Source organism: Austrofundulus limnaeus, unplaced genomic scaffold (genome assembly GCF_001266775.1).
Source record: "Austrofundulus limnaeus strain Quisiro unplaced genomic scaffold, Austrofundulus_limnaeus-1.0 Scaffold40, whole genome shotgun sequence".
Taxonomy (NCBI): domain Eukaryota; kingdom Metazoa; phylum Chordata; class Actinopteri; order Cyprinodontiformes; family Rivulidae; genus Austrofundulus; species Austrofundulus limnaeus.
Window position 1 is genome coordinate 1394277 of NW_013952442.1, and position 21730 is coordinate 1416006.

A 21730-nucleotide genomic window follows, 5' to 3' on the forward strand; every position below is an offset into this window, starting at 1 on the left:
GTGTGTGTGTGTGTGTGTGTGCGTGCGTGCGTGCGTGCGTGCGTGCGTGCGTGCGTGTGTCTTGTCAGGTGGTGAACAGGTGGAACTGTTTGAATGGTCTGGAGCCAGCAGTCTGGACCAGTGAGGGACTGAGGCCTTCAGCACCTACAGATGACACCATCCTGCTGCAGATGGAGGTTTGAAATAGTTGTTGGAGATTTGTGAATCTGCACCATCGTAAGTCACTTTTTGCAATAGTATAAACAAGAGAGTTTTATATTGTGTGCTTTGACTTTAGTTTTATGTTTTGTTTTTCCTCCTCTGTATGGAGAGAAAGAGAGGAGAGTTCTTTTGATAAATGGAGACTAGTTCCCGTGCTCCAAAGTTATTTAAGTCTGTGGTTCTCAGTGTGCAGGTTTCCAGCCCTCACAGCTCGCATGTTACAGGGAGTACTAATTGAAGGAGGTGAAAAAATTGATCCTTTTTGTTCGAGCATCACTTTTCTGTTTCTGTGTCAGGAGTTAAGTAAGGATTTTATCTTTTTTTTGTAGGTAAATATATGGTTAAGTAGATAGTTTTGTTTGACAATACTTTAAATTAAATAAAACTAGCCACACATTATGTTCTGTTTTATTTACTTTAAAGAAGTGAGGAGTAGGGAGATGAAAATTATGTTTTTTGATACTGAGACTGGACGAGTAGATCACGGCAAACTGCCGACTTCAAAAGTAGATCATGGTTCAAAAAAGGTTGAGCACCCCTGTTTTAAGGCTAATCAATGCCTTATTTTTGGACTGATGAATTCAAGGCCTTTTAAGACTTTTTAAGGATCTGCAGGAACCCTGGGATGATGAAGCTTGACAAAAGCGGGCTTACAACGAACGCAGATGTGATGACGGTGTGATTTTTGATTTGATGGAGGGGTGAGGGGAACAGCTACACAGTCGAGGGTTTTTTCAGCCTTACCTCTGATGGCACCATTGCAGATAGGAGGGGGGAAGGCCATCACTTTGTTGTGGGAGGAGTAAAGCAAAATGCAAAGTGATTTGTTCAAATTACTAGTATTTCCTACAGCATATACGGCGATATCGTCAGAAGTGAAAAAAGGTTTATAGGTTTTTATGGTTAAAAACAGGATGTGGGTTCTACGCTAACATCTGTGGCCGTGCAGAAGGAAAAAAAAAGGAGCTCACCTGTGGTTACAGTCCTGCTCACATTTTCCACTGCAAGAAAGAGAAATTCAATCAGCTACAGCACCTTACTGCGCATCTGCTTCATTATTTTTAGCTCACGGTGCTTGGGCTTGCTGCGATCGGGTGAATACCCACATGATTTCCTGTTCTCCTCCGTCTCTCTGTACAGCCTGCTGACTCGCTCCACCAGCTCCCACTTCTCACAGCAGCCCGAGTAGTTGACGAAGTTCCTGGCCAGGATTTCCTTCAGCTGCCGCACGGACAGGCCTTCTATGTCCCTCAGACTGGAGATGTCGGAGAGGGAGCCTCTGGCCCGACGGCGCATTTGAGGACTTGCCTAAAAACAGAACAGATTTAAATTCTGCTTCCTTTTTTCCCCTGCACAAATGTATCCATTTATTTTTCTTATTTTTTTCAATTATTATTATTTTTTTCTCTTTCTTTTATAATATTGTGTGGGCTGGGTCAGGGACTACAGATGGAAACTAGCACCCAGAGCTATAACCTGATACAGTGCATCTTTCCTTCTATGGCTAATGCATACTGTATATTGTCCCTGTAATAATAAAAAAAATCTTTTATCAGAGTTTCAAAGCCTTTTTGTGCTGAAACAAGCATTAGCATCTAACGGTAGTGATGTAACATTACTTGTACTCAACTTGACCACAAATATTTATGAAAAATGTTGCCAATGAGAACTTCTATCCAGTGAAATTTGTTTAAATTAAAAAAAAAAAACTGAAATGAAACGTTAAGAAAACACAAAACACCTCTGGAGTTCGCTCGCTGGAGTCCAAGTTGAGGAGAGACTGTGATGTGACGAGGCCTAAATCCTGCAGGAAAAACACACAAGGGTGAGTAAAGAACGTGCTGCAGATTAGGATTACACACGACTTAACGTGTGTGTTGATTTGCTGGGAACAATGCTTTGTACTTTCCAGTCACTGGAAAGCTTACTATTCATTACACAGACCAAGAACTGGTATTTATAGCAGGATCTGGCAGCTTTTTAACACCGACGGAAGCTGCTTTTGTTCAGGTTTACTTTTTGCCTCCTGTGATTTTCTGCAGATTTACAAACGTAGCAAAAGCAGGATGAAAGGATGGACGAACACTTGTAGTTTTCCTTGTAGGTTATTTGGAGAACAGCAGTCTAAACAAGGCAAACCTTGTAATGCTATGGGTTTTGTCTACCAGTAAACTAATCTTGCTGATAAAAGCGTTTCCTTGTTTCAGACTCCCTCCTCACCTGGTTGTTGTCGGAGCTGTCGCTCCTGCTGAGCGATTCCTCCTCAGGAGGAGGAGAGGTGTCGTAAGCAGACAGCTCGGTGGCCGACTGAGCGGTGGAAGGAGTTGGTGTGAACATGGAGCGCGAGAAGAGGCTGGTCGTGTCAGGATCGCACTCCTCCTCTTCTTCTTCCTCCTCTTCCTCCTCGATGCCCCGGTGGCGGAGCACCAGCTCTACCAGGTCCTCCTTCTCCCTGCAGGTTTCGGTGTTGACGCTGTGCAGCAACAAGTACTGACGCAGGTCCTTCACTCGCAGGCGCATGAGCCGCGGGCGCTGAAAGGCCGTGGCCTTCAGCAAGTGGCAGGTGGCACATGTGCGCAGGTTCTCCTGAAGCACGCTGCACATCGAGCAGAAGCTCTTCTTGCAGTCGGAGCAAACGTACTACAAAACAAGAAAAAAACAAGAGAAATGGAGTCGTCAGCTCTTTGTGCAAACATAATGTTATGAAATATTACATACATCGTTTTGTTTTTCTTTTTACAGCAGGCAGGAAGTGAATATAAGGAAGAAAAAACACATTTTTACACCCCTAAATGTTGACTGATTGCAGAAGACCTTTTTCTGCAGGTTTCAATCACTCACAGCTGTTGTTCATCTCCAGACTCAGACAGGACAGGAGGTATTTCTTTTAAATGACAAACACCAAACAGTAAAAAACACGCGAGGAGGTGGATTTGATTGGCACGACAAACGAGTGAAGCAGTGAAGAATGACAGCCTGTCAGCGTACATGAACATATTACAGCCAGTATGCCATCTGTCAACTGACCTGAGCTCATTTTACAGTAAAAAAGTGATTTTTTTGTGGAACACAATCCATATACTGTATGTGCCCCATTTTACTATATGAGCATTTTATTACTTAAAAAACAAATAATCTGGCATTTCTGCTCATACAGACTTGTTACTTGAAATGTTGTAAAAATAAAGCTCTGTTAAAAATGTTGTAGAATCTGCTGCTTCATGTAAAAAAGCCAAACTCAGCAGTTGCTTCCTCTGAAAAACTTAAAAAGACTGTTTGATAGAAAACATAATATAAGAGTAAAATTTAAAGGCTCATATATACACACAAATACCCTTTTCACACTGTGTAAACAACACTTGTGACACACAGAGATAAGACTAGAATAGGGAAGCAGCATGTAGTAGTAATACAGGAACAATCAGTATTACATGGATTATCAATTTAGCCAAAAAATTAATGAGATTCAAATGAAGACATAAAGCTGAGTCAGTCAGTGTATTCATTTCCAAATCTGAAAACAATTAGTCAGCATCCAGCTGTGTTTGTGTCTGGTTCAGTGCAACTAAAGCACACAGAAAACAGCTTTATGCAACTTTTTTCAATAAATGTTATTTTTTAATGCAACCACACCCTATAAAGCCAATTACTTGCAAAATGAAGACGTTTATATGACAGAAGATTTGGCTACGTGCAGAAACACTTTGACAGCTTGTGGCAGGAATTATGCTGAGCGGGGAGCCTTCTGGGATGGGTGCAGGAGGAGCTGCTCCCATCTTAAATCCATTAAAACCATGGAGATGGTGTTGGGTTTTCAAGAGATCCTGGTCACCCCATTTTCTAGTCCCTCTACAGGGACAGGACATTGAGGTGGGGATTATTTTGGATAACAAGTTAGACCCTGAACACTGATGCTACAAGTTGTGGTAGAGCTGCATCTTCTTCGTGCAAAGCCTAAGGTCCTTTGGTGTCTGTGTTGAGACGGTACAACGGTACAATTTTATCACACTCTGGTAGCCATTTTCTGTTTTTATGCTGCTGTGCAACCTGACATGTGAAAAAAAAGCAAGACATTGGACAGGCTGTCAAAAAAATAAAAGTAATAATCTAGCTTGGATTGACAGGAGGCTTGATTTGCTCAGAACTGTGGAGGAAAGGGGCACACTGAATAGACTAGAAGTTAGATGTAATGGACGTTAACAGAGATCCTCACCAGAGAATCCTGACTTGGCAGAGCAGCAGCAGTGGAAGAAGACTCCTCTTACTGCAGAACTGAGGGGTTCAGGAGGTCCTCTGACCACACTGCTATCAGAGTTTTAATTGCTTTTTGAACATCTTTATCTTTTTATGGTTATGATTTTGGATAAAATGAACTGCTTGACACTTGAATGTCCTTTCTTAAACACTTAAAAATCATAGGTGTGTCTGAGTTTTTCCAGACATCCAGCCTATTTAAGGGAAAACAAATATCACTAGGAAGTTTGATACTGTTGTGTGCGACACACTAAACGTGGCGCAGAGAAAGGCGAGAGCTGTCTGAGAAGCTCAGAAAGAAGACTACGGCTCCACGCAGCTTCATGTTCATCTGATCACAGCTATTAGAGGGTTCATGGGTCTGCAGCGGACATCCCAGGATGTGGATGCAAGAGGAAATGCAACCCCGTGTTGATCAGAAGGATAGTGCAGATGGTAGGAGACAACGTCATCCAAAAAGTTGAACTCCAAGGTTACATTTTAAATGCACCATCCATCACATTTAGAGTCATAATGAAGTCTATGGAAGAGGATGCAGGACTTCATCTGAATTCATCTGAGACTGATGAGACCAAACTGGAGCGTTATGATGAGTCACATCAGTCCTGTGTTGTTTATATGTTTATGTGCATATATTTACCTGATAATGGAAAAGGTAACAACAAATTTGCATATAACCTAGACACCTACCTTCCTCCTGAAGACTGAGAAGGCCTGGCCGCAGGTCATACACACCGGGTTGGGACTCCCTGAGCTGGAGGGCGGGTACGTGGAGTATCCCGCGCTAGGGGCAAATCTGAAGGGTCCAGCCCCGGCTCCGAACCCCGGCTGCTGGCCTCTGACGGCCCCAGTACCCATGACTTCATTCAGCAGACCACAACATGAAGCCCACACGGATGAGGCCCCTGCCTGACATTACAGAAGAGTGTTTTCACTTCAAGAACGTCTTCACAATAATCTGCATCACGATCCTACACATTATACCACTGAGTACACGGCTGCACCTGCATCATACACGTTTAGCCACAAAAACAATTATTGTGCAGTGATAAACGCATACAGTAATTAAAGCATGAAGTTAGAGCACATAATCACCTTTACCAGAAGCGGATAAACTAAAACGGACTAAATTATCAATAAAACACTGATATCCAACAAGGCAAAACAAGCTGGAAATAACAGCATGAGTGGTGTCCGTCAGATAGCTGGGCTGGCACCGGTGCAGCTTGTTAGCTTAGCTACCATTAGCTGGATGATGCTAGCGACAGCCTTCAAGATTTACATAAATTCGTGGTTTTAAAAAATGTTCACCTTCATTGCAGCTCCGGTGTGGCTACTGGCAACGAGAGGGCGGGCGGTATAATCATGGCCAAATTTCGCGTTGATGATTTATACAACCCAGCCGTGTGTGCGTCTTGTTGTGTGGAGACCAACAATGGTGCTTCAAGTTACCACAGCTGCAGCTGCTCGGGAGCGCTGCAACAAGCAGGGGGAGCACTACCGCCCCCTGCCGGTACAAACTCTCCACACAGGCTCGCTACTACACAGAGACGACTTAATGTCTGTTCATTTAAAAGGTTACAAAATCAAGTTACACGTAATAATTTATTAACTACAGGTAAATAAACAGGTCATTAAATTAGAGGTAAGAATAGTGAACTGTTTATTTTGAGGGTATCAAAACCTGTAAACATACAAAAATACAACCAAGGGGGCTGAGACCTAAAAATAAGTGTTTCATCTTTTGGCATGCATTGCGAATTAATATTTTGTGCGTGTTAATTATGTATTTGTTTTTACTTTGTATTCAAATAGCATGTAATTTTTTTTCTTACCTGCCACAGGGACTACAGATGAAAATTAGCTGATGGCTATAATTGTATATGGTATTAATTTGAGTTTGACAAATAAACAAACAACTAAACTAATCATTGAATGTACATCTACAGCTGATTAACTTTTGGAAACAAATTGATCCAAAAAAGGCTGCCACGACTAGCTGACCCTATAAAACACAAAAATGGCCACAACTCAATCAATTTTACAGATATGCAGCAAATGTTTGGAGTGGCGATGGCTGAAAATCCTCCCTAATAAATATGCTGTTCAAGATTTGTGTGTAAAAAGTTTTTAATTGTTGGCATCCACCCTTTCAGTCAGCAAAATATCTAATGAACTAGTTGTCAGATATTAATGACACTCTAAGACAGTAATTACTGTGCAACTACAGCTGATTAAATTTTGAAGACAAACTGATTCAAGACGTTAGTGAACACAAAATGGCTGTTTTACAGATTTAGAGCTAAATTTTGATCCAGCTGAATGTAATCCTCAACCCATACACTAATCATTAAAAAATATTGCATATTTGATATTTTATTAGAGCATTGCATTGGATTATATGAATTATTTCAAGGAAGGCTAATTTCAACTACTAATATGAATAAAGTGTTACAGTGAAGACTCTGGCCCCAAACTCAAACTCAGCTGGCAGGTATGTGTGTGTGTGTGTGTGTGTGTGTGTGTGTGTGTGTGTGTGTGTGTGTGTGTGTGTGTGTGTGTGTGTGTGTGTGTGTGTGTGTGTGTGTGTGTGTGTGTGTGTGTGTGTGTATTAATAAATGAAATATATAACTTTATTTTTTATTTTTAATGTATATATTTTTAATCTTAGAATTTATTTTTATTTTTTAACTAATGCAATGAGTGATACGTAATTAGAAACCTGAGCCTGGAATGAGATGAAACTACACTAAAGAGGAATAAAATAAAATAAAAATGTTAAGACTGTGACAAGAACTACTATATTTGGTTTTACTCTATTTATATTCTTTAGTATTATTGATGCAGGCTCTAATAGGCTTGTGTTCTTGTCAGAGTAGTTTTTACTAATAAAGTTTGGAAGGATTTGAACTTCCGGTCTGGTGACTCCGCCCCACAAAGCGCGCTAAAGCAAACAGTCAAATCTTTGTTGTCACCGACTTTTCAGCTAAAACTTGGGCCCTACAATGGAAACATGTGACAGCTTCAGTTTAATGGTAATGTACGAGGACGAGTCGGTGGAAGTTCGTTACAGAAACGGAACTCAGGTCCAGCTGGCACCGTGTGGCTGTGAGTTTATGCTGGTGAAAGCCCCGGACCTTCACGGACATCATCCACTGCAGCCCACTGAGCACGTCCGTCAGAGAACCAGGTTCACTATCAGCAAATACAAAGTAAAAAGTTCCGGTTTTAGTCACAATTTATCAGTCAGTTGGCTGTAGTTTGTTCTTGTGTTATTCAGTGTCCTGTTTTGTATTTTATTTATTTTACAGGAAATGATGGTTGCCGCTTTGGCTTTCAGGAATAAGTATGCCAGCCGACCGTATCTGCCAGAAGAACTCATCCCTGCTGACCACAAGAAGGTATTACTACAAACCCCTCAGATTATATGTAAATTATGAGATTCCTATCTAAGCGTTCTAATTTTCCCTCTTGTAGCCATTTTTCAGCATTGAATCAGATGTTACATGGCCTGAGTTTTCATCCGTCGAGACTGAGCTCGGACCTGGAGGCAGCATCACTGTCAGGTCAGAGGAGGGACGAGCCTGGTTGGAGCTGTCGCCCTCAGGTGAAGACTTCTCCGTGGACTTCGCATGCGGCTTTAGTCAGCCACCAAATCACCGTCAGGACATTCAGAGTTCACACAAGGGTGCTGACTGCAGCTCGGAGAGTCGGCAACAAGCGAGCAGTCTGATCTGTGACAACGTGGATGATCAGAGTAAACCTGTTCATCAGAGGAGAGGGAGGAGATCAGAGCCAACACAAACAAAGTCTTGTTCTCAAACGAACAGCACTGCTCAGCTAAAGGTAATATTAAATATTTGTGTTACACCTCAGGTTCGACTGGATAATTAATGTTTCTTCTCAGCCTGAACAGAGGTACCAGTCCACTACAGTGGTGCAGCATCACTCCTGCTGTGCAGTTCCCCCCTCATGGAGCTACCCTCTGTCCTTGGCTCGACATCAGTGGGCATCTCATTTCTCTGAATGTAAAGAAGCAGAAGGAAGCAGCGGTTCTAACCATTCAGATAATAAAGTGAGCGTATCTAACTCATCACATGAGGGAAGAAGGGTTCACCTTCCTCCAGCTTTGCCTCTTACGTGTTCCTCACCTCACTGGCATAGGTTTGTGCGTTAACAATAAACAAGTCAGGCACTACTATAATCATTTCCTAAAACAAATTCTACTTGTGCTTTTCAGGTGGAAGTTTAAAGACCCTCTGGTCAAAGAAGAGGAATCAGACCTTCCAACAGGGCTTGTAAAAATTGTATGGTGTCAAGCAGTCACATACAGGTGGGAATGAAACTTATTAGAGAAACCAGTGGTCTTATAAAGGGTTTAATGGTTACTGATTGGACCCAGATCAGCTTTCCACAAAGTTTGTTTACATCACAGGCTATCAGCTTTTGCTTCTGCTTTCAACTGGATGTTATAACTGCCTTAATCACAGTTAAAAGTATTAAAAATGACAATTTTAAGGCTTATTTGTTGCTTTGTTTTGTTTAAGTTAAACATGCAGGTTTTGTTTAAAGGTGTATTGGGCTCTAATGTAAAACAACTCTTATTATGATTTATTTATTTTCAATTTACTTGCAGTTTTAGACACCTTATACTTGTTTGAAGTACAAATTCACAAAACCGCTAGTCCTTAATGAATACATTTAATCCATCTCACAGAAAGTCCTTGCCTATAAACTTCCTATCTTTTACAAAGCAATGTGGGTTTAGTGCTTCTTTAGCTGCTCTTTATACTGTTGTGTTGGATGGTTCATTGAATGCTGTTGTGATCATATCTGACCAAAACACATATTAGCTGTCCAATATTTAAATACCATTGAAAACAACAGATTTTCTTGAATGCATCAAACAGTAGAAACTGTCAAGTATGGTGGTGGAGGGTGGGTGATTTGGGCTTGTTTTTCAGCTGTAGAACTTGTTTTCCTCGCAGTCTTTGAGTCAACAATGAGCACAAATGAATTTAGAAGTATTTTAGTCAAATGATGGCTAAATTTAGGCAAAATGGAGCCATAATTTAAAGGTTGCAAGAACAGCCAGAAATCTGCAACAGATAAAATAAAAGATGCAAGAAGTTATAGTAGTCCTGATCTCAACAAAAGCTTGTTAACCTCTGAGGTGTTTCAATATATAGAAAAGTGGAACAAACTCCTGCCAACAATGTAAACTCATCAGGTTGTACAGAAGGTGGTAAAGTTTGCTGATGAAGGAGCTTCTCTTTTTTTTCTTCTTTTTTTAATTATGAAATGAAAAAAAAACATTTATTTTTCCTTGTCTAGATACAATAAACTAGAGTTTATGAGACTTTACATACACCTGACTTTATTTCTCTGTTCACTGTAGAGTACTGAGTGGAGCGGTCCCGGTCATAGAGATTTATCCAGGCGATGGGTCGGTTATCAGGTCTAACGGGGTCCTGAACTCTTATTTCACTCATCACAAACCTAGACTCCAGGCAGAAGAGGTGCATTTCAGTCTTTTATCGTGGACGGATGGATGTTTTGAAGTGCCTGTGACATCAATTTTTTATTATAAATATGAATGTATTTTTGGAAAGATAACATAATATATTGTAAAAAAAAAAGATTTCATGCCGCTGAGATGAACAGTTGTTGAGATATTTGCATGTGAAGAAACAGGAAGTGATGTCAAAGGGGAGTGTCTGACTGTAAACAGAGTGTTGCTAAAATGGCTAACACAGACTGTTGAGAGGAATCTGGGTTTTTTTTTTTTTAGAATATTTTAATCACTATCATAGAGAGATGAGTGATAGTTCATATATTGTTTCGATAAACAAAAACCAGGGAGTTTTTCTCAGAGTTCCCCTTTGATGTCACTTCCTGTTTCACTTCAGCTGAGCAAAATTCAAAAGAAAAAATGTCAGTTATGTGACATAACAGGTCAAATCATGTGCATTATGCCAAATTTCTTAAATATAAATATATTTTCTTTGACTTTTTGTATTTCATGGATATGCATATCACAGGCACTTTAATCTCTAACTTGTTTGAGTTACTCTAGTTGTTCGTGTCTGTTTCACAGGTCAAGGACTTGACGTACCATTTAAACCGTCTTCCTCCTGACGTACCTGGGCAGGTGTACTCTTTGTACTCTATTGTCAGTCGGGCAAGTAGGTAAGATGTCATTTGGTTACAGTGTGATGAGTGTATTGGGTTTTTTTTTCAGGTATTTAAACTGTATTTTTATTTTTTTCTCCTAGAATCCTTGCTTGCTACAATCAAGCCAAGCTGAAGTGTCCTGCAACACCAAGCTGCCTGCAAGAGGTCTTCACTGCTTCTGCTACTAGATTTGTTGATATTCACAGTATTAGTAGCCTGGTTTAAACCAGACCCTGTCCTTCACTTTGCTTCATACAAGGGTCTGGACTTGATGCATAGAGAATAGATTTCTTGCAGGAGGCGTGGCCTCTGCTGAAGTTTAAAATGATTTAAAATGAGTTGGCTGCGACGTATGTCGCTGTGAAGGAGGCTAAGCTAAGAAGCTAATGGGAAATCGCGTGTGCTGTAAACAACCCTACTGAGAGGAGAGAAGTACCGAGCCGAACGAGACGGCTGTAAATGAGAGCTGCTGCTTTATCAGACAAATTTAATTTAATTTGGAAGCCTTATCAACACAGACTGGCTTCATTCACTTCCTCCAATATGCTGAACTAACTAGCAGACACTGCGCCGAACATCGACGTCATTCAAAGCTCCTCCTTCTGTTCTCTGATTGGCCCAGGTAAAAAAAACTACAAGCAGACACTGTGCAGAAAATTGACGTTCTGTTCTCTGATTGGCCCGGCTAAAAATCTGCCAGHRAAATCCATCTCAATGGGAGAAGTCCCAGACGGAGCAGTGAAGGGAAACTAGAATTGAGCGTAGCTGCGTAGGAAGGCAAGGGCCAGGCTACAGTATTAATACTGTTCAAACTTTGTACTTAGTTATGATGTGATATACCATATGTGTTTGCAGGATGGACATTTTTTTAATTCAACGTTGTCTGAACAAAATCCATCAAGTGATGTGTTTATGAAGTCACATGTGGATTTACCACAAACAGCAGATAATCTGTAAGTTGTGGTTTTTTTTTTAAATTTATTTATTTATTTATTTATTTTGTTTTGTTTTAAGCACCGGTACCTCAAATAACTATTCTTTTCATCCCGTTTTCTGTTCCACTTTAGGTCAAATCTTGCTGCTGCAGAACTGGAGAAGATAAAGCGATTCAACTGTATCCTTTTGTGGTGGTGTCAAAGTGCAAATGATCCATGTTTTTACCACAAGTGTAGATCCTTTAACACTCTGTGCCCAGTTCTGCTGGAGAACAGCCACCTGCTGAGAATAGAGAGCAAACAGAGAAACTCAAAAGAAAGTTCTCCTGAGATCACCCCTGACCCAGTAAATGAGGACTATGTTGCTGAAGCTCTTCAGAGGACCTCCAAAGCCATTCAGGACATTGATGCTGTCATATCTGCAGCAACACTAACCTGAGAATTCTTAACATTAGTTTAGGAAATAAGACATGCTAGGTATTAGTTACTGGCTATCACGGCTCTGCACTGATATGTGGACAGATTTTAAATTATAGTGATTGCTGTATTTTAGATCAACATCCTACCTTTAAAGTTAAATACAAGCATAGATCCAAGCCATTCTGTGTTTATTTGTTATTTATTGTTTGGTTTGTTTATTTTTCTGTCAGTATCATGCGCGGGAACAAAATAAATTCTATTTCAAAGACAAGTAATATTTTTAAGTAACATAAAAACCCAGAACAATGGGCACCAGAGACCCCCTAAATGTGAAAGCTTTGTAACTATGTGGTTAAAAAAGGATGCAGGAACTTTGCTAATGTCACACTAATGCCAAAAGGTTTAAACATATTTGTTTGCAGTGTTCATATTTCAGGAAGAAAAAGAAATTTCAAAATTTGTGAAGTCACTGAGATGACAAATGTTCACAATTCAAGACATTTGTGGAGCAGCCTAATCAATCATCTCAACACTGAGCAGGTTAACCTGCACTCCTGTTATTTGATGGATTTTTATGTGTGGATGCCATCTACTGGTGAAACAGGGTATAGCAGCCTTTGTGTGCAGCAATCCTTTTCTTTTTCTTAAAACCTCTTTATGCTTTCCAGTCATTGCACGTTTCAAGTCAACCAACTTTGCAAATGTCAGCAAAATTCTGTCCACAGATAAAATTTAAATCGTTATATAATATGTTGACACAAAGTGCATCAAATTTATTTATTAATTTTTATTTATTTACTGTTATTTTATTATTATACATTATAATGTACGTTATTCATACCACTTTCACTTTCTTGTGTATATAACTGTTATGTTGGTTATTATTATGTCTTTAACTTATTTCCAGATATTTTCAGTATTAACACCAGTCCTATCTATGTTTGGTTCACTGTTACTTTCAGTAACACTAATAGACTGCACACTTTTTGAATATAAAGTGACAATTCAAATAAGTGATATACCTTATCTACTGTGTTGCCATTTTGGATACATTTTTTATAATAAGAGAATTCATTAGAGTAATAAAACTACAATACAGTTTCTTCTGCTTAAAACATATTTTAAATTCACTAAACCTGAGTAGTTTCATGTTTAATAAGTTATGTACATGAAATTATTACTTTGATGGGGAAGAGTATGAATTTAGTGCAGAGGTTAAATGTTAGAGAAAAGTTTTAGTTAGTAACATTTATTGCATCTTTATTCAGGCTTTTTTATTTGATGTTTTCAACAGTTTAGAATATGTAGTAAACATGATGAAATACACACTGCAATGCATCTAATGTAATAGATCTACTCTATAATTTTAAAAATGTTGATTTTGTGATTTTGAGTAGTCGTTAACTGGTAATAAGTAATTTTATTTATAAATATTTTGTATGGTATTGTGTGATAGTTTATTTTGATGTGATTTCAATAATTTTTTATGTAAATGTAGGTTTGTGCAAATAAATGTCAGGAATCAACAATAAAATTACATATATTATTAATTAATTTTCTGTTTAAACCTATTGTCAGGTTGTGCTTTTTCCAAGTCAGATTTATGTTTATATCTGAACAAGGATGGGTAGGGTCGAGCTGATCTCAGGTCTGTAAAAAGCCAGCTGCAGGTACAGCCTGTTGTCTGTATTCTCGCGAGATACCACGAAGTTTCCGGTGTTGTGTGTATGTTCCTGGAGACATGGCGGCCAGCTTCCGCGGCCGTCCTATCCGGAGTCTTCGGATGCGAGGTAAGCTCAAAAAATCTCAATTCACTGACAGCTGTAACAGCGGTGTACTGCACAGCAGATGTCCTGGGACTAATGCTGACCCAGGAGTGACGGCTCTCTGTGTGCGCTGCGTGTGTTTTTGTCAGGTCGGAATGACAGCGGGGAGGAGAACGTACCGCTGGATCTGACCAGAGGTAAGCAGCGATTATTCTTCAAAATGGATCAGGGCACTTCTTTGCTGCGAACACTAGCCCCCATTGAGTGAAACTCGAGGTGCTATCTGGTGACGTATTTTGGTTGCAGTTCTCATTTTGTTGCGTTTTCTTTCTGTTTTGGGTAAAAAAGATAAATGAAAACATCGCCGACGAATCATAATAACACAGGCGGTAGCAAGCTAACTAACGAGCTGAGTTAGCTGCCTCAGCTAACCAGCCATGTCGACGCGCTGTAGTTTTGATGGTTGCGAGTGGGAAACAGAGCCTGTTATTGAGCCAGGCAGCTCATGCACCGGTCATCGCCGGCTGCATGAGGAGAAACTGGGGCTCGCTGGGTGGTTCTCCTGATCCACAGCTGATGAGCCGGGTCAGACCCACTGCTCCTGCATCAACACACTGCCAGTCTGCACACCGGTTTGTTTACACCGTCCTGATTCTCACTGAACACATCCAGAGGGATTTTATTTATGCAACCATGTCAGCAAGAAGAACTGCTGATACAAGTAATTGGGACCAGGGGGCGTTTAACATCTGATTAATGCCATTTTTATTAGCTTTTATTCTTAGGAGCAATCACAAAGAGGCGGTGTTATCAGATAATACAACCATTGGATTGTATAGCACTTCTAGCAAATAGTACAATTTGCTCTCAGTGTTTCTGGTAAGGATCAAAGTAAAAGTGTGACTAAATTATTTTTAGTACAACAAACAGAACTAGCAAATAAGCAACAATAAAACACATGTATAAATAAGACTAGGAGACAGTAGTATATGCAACAGACGACAAGTTTGAACCTGTATGTTACTATTCACAGATTTGTCTTATGTCTTAAGAGCTTCAAAACTCTAATATCAGGTTTTCTATTGCTGTAGACAAACTATTGTAAATTTGAGAACCTCTAAATAATAAAAAACGATTTGTAGTTTATAAACTGTACCTTTTTTATTTTTAACATCATTTTGTTTTACATTTCTAAAGCAAGGGACAGAATCAGCATGTGTTCGTAACTGAACAGCCTTTACAGACAAACAGCGATTACAAACATCTAGATGTGTATGACTAGAAGGTAAAAAAACCAGACAGGTTAATGATGAAAATGTTTAATGAGCATCTAAATCAAACGGATACAACAGTGTCACGTCTCACTAAAAGTTTGTTCTAGATGTTTACTTGTTTATTTAACTTCAAATAGCAAAATATCGTTTTTAATTTTTGCACAATTTTTATAAATTAAGAAAGAATGGATCTACTTTTTGCAAAGCCCTTAAACCTGTAAAGCTACTTCAATCTCATTTGTGATTAAAATATCACATTCATCACTGTGACAGATCACAATCGTTAAACGTCATTAATCGTTCTTGCAAATATAGTGCTCTGTTTTAAAACCACTTTCTATCAGTAGCATTTAAAACTTTGATCAACACATAGGATTTGGAGGAACCTGAAAACAAAATATACATTTTGCATTTAGCTGTCTGGATCTTGTTTTGACTGTAAACTCTAATTTAGTCCAGCCCGCTGAGCCCACTTCCTTCCTGTAATGAATCTTCTACAAGTCCTTACCTAATATAATGATGCGACTGGAGACTTTCTTTAGTTACGTTTACATTTTCTTTTCACGTTTCTGCAGAACCATCAGAAAACTTCCGTGAAATCCTCCAAAATGTGGCCAAACCTCATGGAGTCAGTAACATGCGAAAACTGGGCCACCTGAACAACTTTATAAAGGTAAGTGACAGCTGTACATGCAGGTTTCTAAACAGGTGGATTCTGTTTAAACATCTGTAGCCTTATAAACCATGTTGACACTCACTTGTTGGGAATATCTTCCAGACCTGTAAAGATCAGTCTCTCTTGTCTTTGAATGTAACAAACTGTCAAATTCTGCTTTTTGTTTGAGCTGAATTCACATGTTGAATTAGTGCAGGTTGATCGGCTGCCTAATGTTTAAAACGTGAGAAAAGTGGCAACGAAAAGCAAACACTAAATTGATTTGGTATAAACCGTTTCCCCTCATCTCATCACTGTTCATTCTTAATATCAGTTTGGCGTAAAAACGATTTTTTTAAAGATTGTTTGGTTTCTCCTCCAGAATGTCAGAAAGACGTCTATGCTTCCTCAATCATGAGACCTGTGTGATGTAAATTTTGTCATTTGCAAGAGTTCATCAGAACCAGATGACCATGAGCAGGTCAAGATTTTGTGACTGAACAAAGTGTGCATGTTGAGAATTTCATGTCTAAAAATAAATTAGAAGATTTAAAAGGTGGCACCAAACACACAACAAAGAACAGTCAAACCTCAAGAAGAGGAAGAAAAGCCAGGATGGTTGGTTTTAAAAAATTCTTATGTGAGAAGGTTTGCTGTTATTTACAATTGATAATTTATCACTCACTGATTATAAAGACACAGAGACTTTTAGGAGTGGGAATCTTTTATTATCTCATGATTTGATTCTGGTTTTTGGAGCCACGATTGGATTCAAAATTAGGGATGCACGATTTATCGGCATTCATATTGGTATCGGTCCGATATGTAAACCTGGGCCGATATTAACGCCCGATATTGATTTCTCTCATTTTAGCTTTGTGTTTCTGTTGTTTGTGGCTGGTTGAGCGGCATCTGTTTGATCATGATAGTGATATTGATGCTGTGTAGCCAGGATTAACTGAAGTAGAGCCATGTCAGACGTCTGGTTGTTTATTTACATTATCAAAAAAAGACCCAAGTGTGTTTGTGCGTATATGTATAATATAATTTGTGTGTTTGTGTAATATCGGTAAATATTGGATATTAGCCATAACAGCAGTAATTATATCGGTGATCGATATCGGCTGAAAATATTCAAAATAGATTTTTTTTTTCTTTTCATCTTCATTTTGCAAACCTTGCACACAGTGGAGCTCATGTCAAACCCAGGCTCGTTCAGTTAAAAAACAAAATGAGCCCAAATCTTTTCAACAAAGGCGGGGCCGGTTGAATCTCTCTTTCCTCCATTTTTGTAGTTTCCTCTTTGATTTGGTGCTTTCTGCACATGCCTACGTTTCAGAAGCGACTGCGTGGTGACGTCAGGAAAATCAATTCTGAATCGTTGTAAAGGACAATCTTGATTCTGATGTGAATCAGTTGTTTTGGTGCTCCCCTAGAGACCTTGTAAAAACACTGGTGAGAAATCTTGACCTTTTTTTTTCGTCTTCTTCTTGCTTTTTTGTGATGCACAATTGACAAACCACTGCATTGTTGCCACCTAGTAGGTCGGAGCAATAAACTGTAGATCCCTGCTGCACTGCTGCTCATCCAAAAGTAGTTTGAATATGAGCGTGTGTGCAGCAATAAGATTCCCATGGTTTGGGCACAAAGACAAAGAAGCATGTTAAGGTTTTAAGTGCTGACTTCTTGACTGTCTCTCTTTGGGTGTTGCTGCCAGCAGGTCTAGCTGTTCCTGTCATTTTGTTACTGACAGTTAATATAACAGAAGCTGGAGGTGGGAAAACACTCCAGTCTAATGTGCATCAAGGGCACTTTTAATTAGAAAACTAAGATTATTTATTGTGTGGTGGTAATTATGAATCAGAGTCTACTGTTTAAAGATGACTGATTTCTCTTCTAGTTTTGTACTTTGATAGTAAATGTCTCTTGACTGTAGCATTAGTCAGAGAACATTGTTTTCAGGTAAGTCTAAAAATGTGTGATGTCACAGCCTTGTGGTGAATCAGTAACTTTTCCGGGGTGTTTTCTGTTGTCCATTCAAACCATACTGGAAGAGTTTAAAGGTTTCTTATTGTTATAAGAGGGAATAACTGAGTGTGGGAGGAGAAAACTAGCAGTTCCTTGTGTTTTCAGCAACACTGTGTTTTTCTTTTTGCCCAGCATCACCTCTCTGAGAAATGTCAAAGCTATTTACCCAACTGTGTAATTCACAAACCCCAGGCTCTTATTCCTGCGACTGCTCAGATATCTGCTGTAATCTGTCAGCTCATTGCCTTTCACTGCTTCTGAGTGTCTGCCTGCAGATGTAAACAGTTGTTTGTGGCTCTGTAGATGGTGACTGCCGTGCAGCTGATTGGAGCAGGCTGAGTGTGGTCCTGCAGTCTGTCCACCTCTTGTTTACAACCGACTCCAGGCTAATAGTCATGACGTGTGTGTACATCTGTTACAGCACTATCGCTTTGATTCCTTTTAAGGGTTCCAAGACCGTGGAGAGCGTCACATGCCCCTTACTCCTATCTCCCCTCGCCTCTGAGCTGCTGTGTAGGAATGGACTTGTTGATTGTTATGTTGCCTGGAGGAATCTGAGATAGAGGTGCATCCTCTGCTCCGAAGTCTTCATTGTTCCGTTCATACAGGGTGTTCCAGACCATGCTGTAGGTAGTTAACTCCTGTCAGCTGATTCTCACTGCTGTGTGGGTTCTTGCTAATGATGGAGGACGTGTTGTGATGAGAGGAGAAAAAAAACGCTGTCAGGCCTGGTGAGGTGTGGAGAGCATGAGCATCTGGACCAGTAGGTTTGAAAATGACCAAATGCTCAAATTATTAAAAACATTCTTTTATCACGTTCTGTTTTTTTATGTGTCCAAACCAAATGTCTGCACCAAGCACATATATTCACAAAGAACAAATGTTGAAGGTGACGACAACCACACTCACTGCTGAACCTGTGAGTGTGTCGCTGGCCCGCCGCTGTCACTTTAGAAGTTACAGCCTCCATCCACTGCACTGGCATTACCCACATCACCCATTTTAACCAGCAAGTCGGAGATTTAAAACACACTGCTTCGCTTTAACAGTCACATTATTGTATTTCCATAAACATTTTTTATCATTTTATTCTCCCAATTCAAAGTTGTACAAAATGATAAATGAATAAGAATCTAAAATTTTAGAAAGTATCGAGATGGTTTTTGCTCTTTGTGCTAAAGTTCTTAGCAATTATTGATTTACATGGAATGTTGTGAACTATGTGTTCTGGTTCTGGACAAACAACAACACAGACAGGCATAAATAATCACAACCTGCTGAAGGCTGTCTTCCTGTTATTTGGCAGCCATTAATATAATGATTGCTTTAATTATAACACACAGTGCAATTTCATGAAAACATTATGCAGCCTAGGTAATTCCAAGGCTTTTTATTTGCAGACATTTCAAGACAGATAATTTTACTTAGAAGTTGTATAAAAACCCGAGTTAAGTTAAAATTGATTTATCATCTTTTTGTTGTTACAGCTGCTTTGCAGCATTGGACACCGCGAGGAGAATTTTGGGTTTACATATGAAGAAATCATCATTTGGTAATCAGTCTTATCTTTTATTCAACACCTGCTTCATACATTTTCTGTAGTTTCCTTGTTTATGTTGCTTTCCTGTCCATGTAGTTTACAAGTATTAATTTCTTTAATCTCCAGTTTGCGATTAGCTCTACTAAATGAGGCCAAGGAAGTGCGAGCCGCAGGTTTGAGGGCGCTCCGCTACCTGATCAGAGACACCACCGTGCTGCAGAAGGTCCTCAAACTGCAGGTGGATTATTTGATAGCAAGGTAAGATTCTGCTTCATTCAGAATGAAACGTGGTGTTTAGTTGACTTCATGCTGTGGTGTTTTCCTTTTGCAAGACAAGTCAGTTTATTAAAAATGTTCTAGCTGGTATGCAGTGTAATGTTTGTGTTTTCTTCAGCCAGTTTGTTCAGTATAACGTCTGGCTTTGATTATAAAAAGGAGATGAGTAATTGTGTCATTGCGTTGTTCTTAGATGCATTGACATCCAGCAAAGTAACGAGGGGGAGAGGACTCAGGCTTTGCGACTGGTTCGAAAGGTAAGATATTCTGTTTTTCTTCTTGCTGTAGAGTCGGTGTCATGTTGATGGAGGAATTTACCCTCAGCGCTCAGCCTGCTGCCAGCACAGTGTGATCAGAACAGTCCTTTGGGTCAGCAGTAGTGTCAGCGTGAATGCTGAAGAGTTTGCAGGCGAGGTTATTTATAGCTCATTCTGTAGTTTACTGTAAACCACACACACACACACACACACACACACACACACGCACGCACGCACGCACGCACGCGCACGCTGTGCTTTAGAGCATGGCCTATTACACAGCCAGTAACATGACCACTTTTTCTCATGTTATAACAATTTTTTGTGACTTCCTTGTTTTGCAGGGTTTAAACTTGTGTTAAATCCGATTACATAAAACAAAACAAAAACAGATTTTGTCAATCTGTTGTGAATAATGCATTTGATTTGTTTTCAGACTTTGTTTTATGCACAGTTCACGCTGCGGTGTTTGCTCGACAGCAGGGCCTGTGATGTGCTGTCTGTGTTCTCGAGGAGTCACCAGCTTCCTCTGTGATTGTGGTTTTCTGAGTGTGCAAACTGTTCTGACAACATACGCTCAATGATCCAACTCCTGTACAGAAGCTAGCAGCCAAAATGCAACAGCAAAAAAAATAAATAAATAAAAGATCGGGAGTGCAATCAAAAGAAGGACATATTTTTGCATTTATATAATGCAGGGACAAAAAGGAAACAAAAATTGTGTTGAATTCCTAGTGAGAGATCAATTAAACCTATAACATTTTCAGCAGACTCTTAATAAATGCATTTTGAAAAGTTGCACACGTGGACGCAGAAACTATGTTGAAGTTTTAAGAGGTCTTTGTTATCGCTGACAAAGCTGCATTTATTCAGTGCTATCTGACTATTTTTTGATATTTTACTCTATAAAATATTTTAATATATAATTTATCTATAAAAGCAGTAACCATATTTTTTCATGCATTTATCTGCATTTTTTTTAGCTTTTGATGAAAAATATTAAAATTGTAATATGTCAGGAACAGTTCTTTGTTTGAGGTTGCATTTGATTAGCTTGGTGAGAACATCATCCTGATAAATAAAGTGTAGAGTTAAAAGAGCGAACACCGTATGACTAAAACCCGATGGGTTTGATTTTTTTTTTACCTGCCAACATGAAAGGTGGGCAAAAGTTGCTTTTGACCCTAATGGATTACTTGAGCTCTATTTAAAACATTTCCATGTAAAGTGGTGGGTCATATGTGTTTTTTCAAGGAATGCTAATTTTTAATAATAATATTCAAAGTCTGAATTGACCGAAGAGGAGTGAAGTGTACTTTTTTAAATGTACTTTTCTGGATTTCTAAAAGTGAAAATACAAGTTTTTGCTGCGTTTTTGTTTTTTCAGACCCATTTAATGATTTAATTTTATCATTTCACCCCTGTAGATTATCACCGTCAATGCAACACTGTTCCCCACCACTGTCGCAAATTCTCTCATTGCTGTCGGAACGGATGGGCTGCAGGAAAGAGACCGCATGGTCCGAGCTGCCATCGCCATCGTATGTGAGCTAGGTGAGCACTTCTGCAGCACACAGCACTGATGTGAAGCATCAACAACTCTGCACAGTTACATTATGAAACCTCTTTGAGATTTGAATAGACAAACAAAAAACTGATGTAATAAATATTCTTTGCATGGCATCCTGCTGTATGGATGATTGTGTGTTCAGATGGTTGAATAATGTACATATTCATAGTCAGGCTGGGTAGATTAGCACTGATATTTTTTACGATTAGGGTAGTGCCTCCTCATGATGTCCTTTCATGATGATCCATGCAGGGTCTATGGTTGCATGACCTGGGGGCACTTGTGCTTGTGAACAGGTGTTCTGAACTGTAATTTCCCCTTGGAATCAATAAAGTATCTTTCATTAATGTGTGTGTGTGTGTGTGTGTGTGTGTGTGTGT

The 21730-nt window shown here is 39.5% G+C and overlaps 3 protein-coding genes across 4 annotated transcripts in view; 2 read left to right on the forward strand and 1 right to left on the reverse strand.

The window, feature by feature from the left end:
* The window catches only part of rnf34a (ring finger protein 34a), a 9681-nt gene extending 3707 nt beyond the window's left edge, over positions 1-5974 (reverse strand). The window contains exons 1-7 of one of the 2 annotated variants that reach the window (XM_014007207.1): positions 5767-5974; positions 5146-5364; positions 2422-2841; positions 1943-2005; positions 1308-1509; positions 1173-1202; positions 946-987 (exon numbers count right to left, since the gene is read on the reverse strand). In XM_014007207.1, the coding sequence (XP_013862661.1) occupies positions 946-987; positions 1173-1202; positions 1308-1509; positions 1943-2005; positions 2422-2841; positions 5146-5364; positions 5767-5772 (982 nt within the window). In that variant the 5' untranslated portion in view covers positions 5773-5974. The remainder of the gene's footprint in view (positions 1-945; positions 988-1172; positions 1203-1307; positions 1510-1942; positions 2006-2421; positions 2842-5145; positions 5365-5766) is intronic. The other variant, XM_014007208.1, reaches the window with a different exon arrangement.
* A 1414-nt stretch (positions 5975-7388) lies between these two features.
* cunh5orf34 (chromosome unknown C5orf34 homolog) lies at positions 7389-13534 on the forward strand. The gene is made up of 11 exons (XM_014007211.1): positions 7389-7667; positions 7767-7856; positions 7933-8301; positions 8363-8619; positions 8696-8788; positions 9854-9974; positions 10553-10644; positions 10731-10794; positions 11485-11582; positions 11697-11743; positions 11825-13534. The coding sequence occupies exons 1-11, from the start codon at positions 7461-7463 to the stop codon at positions 12001-12003; spliced, it is 1617 nt and encodes a 538-aa protein (XP_013862665.1). The 5' UTR covers positions 7389-7460; the 3' UTR covers positions 12004-13534.
* A 135-nt stretch (positions 13535-13669) lies between these two features.
* Positions 13670-21730, forward strand: part of LOC106516714 (rapamycin-insensitive companion of mTOR) — an 11178-nt gene continuing 3117 nt past the window's right edge. Inside the window, exons 1-7 of the mRNA XM_014007212.1 lie at positions 13670-13774; positions 13900-13947; positions 15600-15697; positions 19195-19259; positions 19374-19505; positions 19717-19780; positions 21208-21334. Of these exons, the coding sequence (XP_013862666.1) occupies positions 13726-13774; positions 13900-13947; positions 15600-15697; positions 19195-19259; positions 19374-19505; positions 19717-19780; positions 21208-21334 (583 nt within the window). The 5' untranslated portion in view covers positions 13670-13725. The remainder of the gene's footprint in view (positions 13775-13899; positions 13948-15599; positions 15698-19194; positions 19260-19373; positions 19506-19716; positions 19781-21207; positions 21335-21730) is intronic.

Coding starts and splice junctions, on each gene's coding strand:
- cunh5orf34 (XM_014007211.1), top strand. CDS start 7,461: ATGGAAACATGTGACAGCTTCAGTTTAATGGTAATGTACGAGGACGAG. Junction 7,857..7,932: donor TCCCTGCTGACCACAAGAAG/GTATTACTACAA, acceptor TCCCTCTTGTAG/CCATTTTTCAGCATTGAATC. Junction 9,975..10,552: donor CTAGACTCCAGGCAGAAGAG/GTGCATTTCAGT, acceptor TCTGTTTCACAG/GTCAAGGACTTGACGTACCA.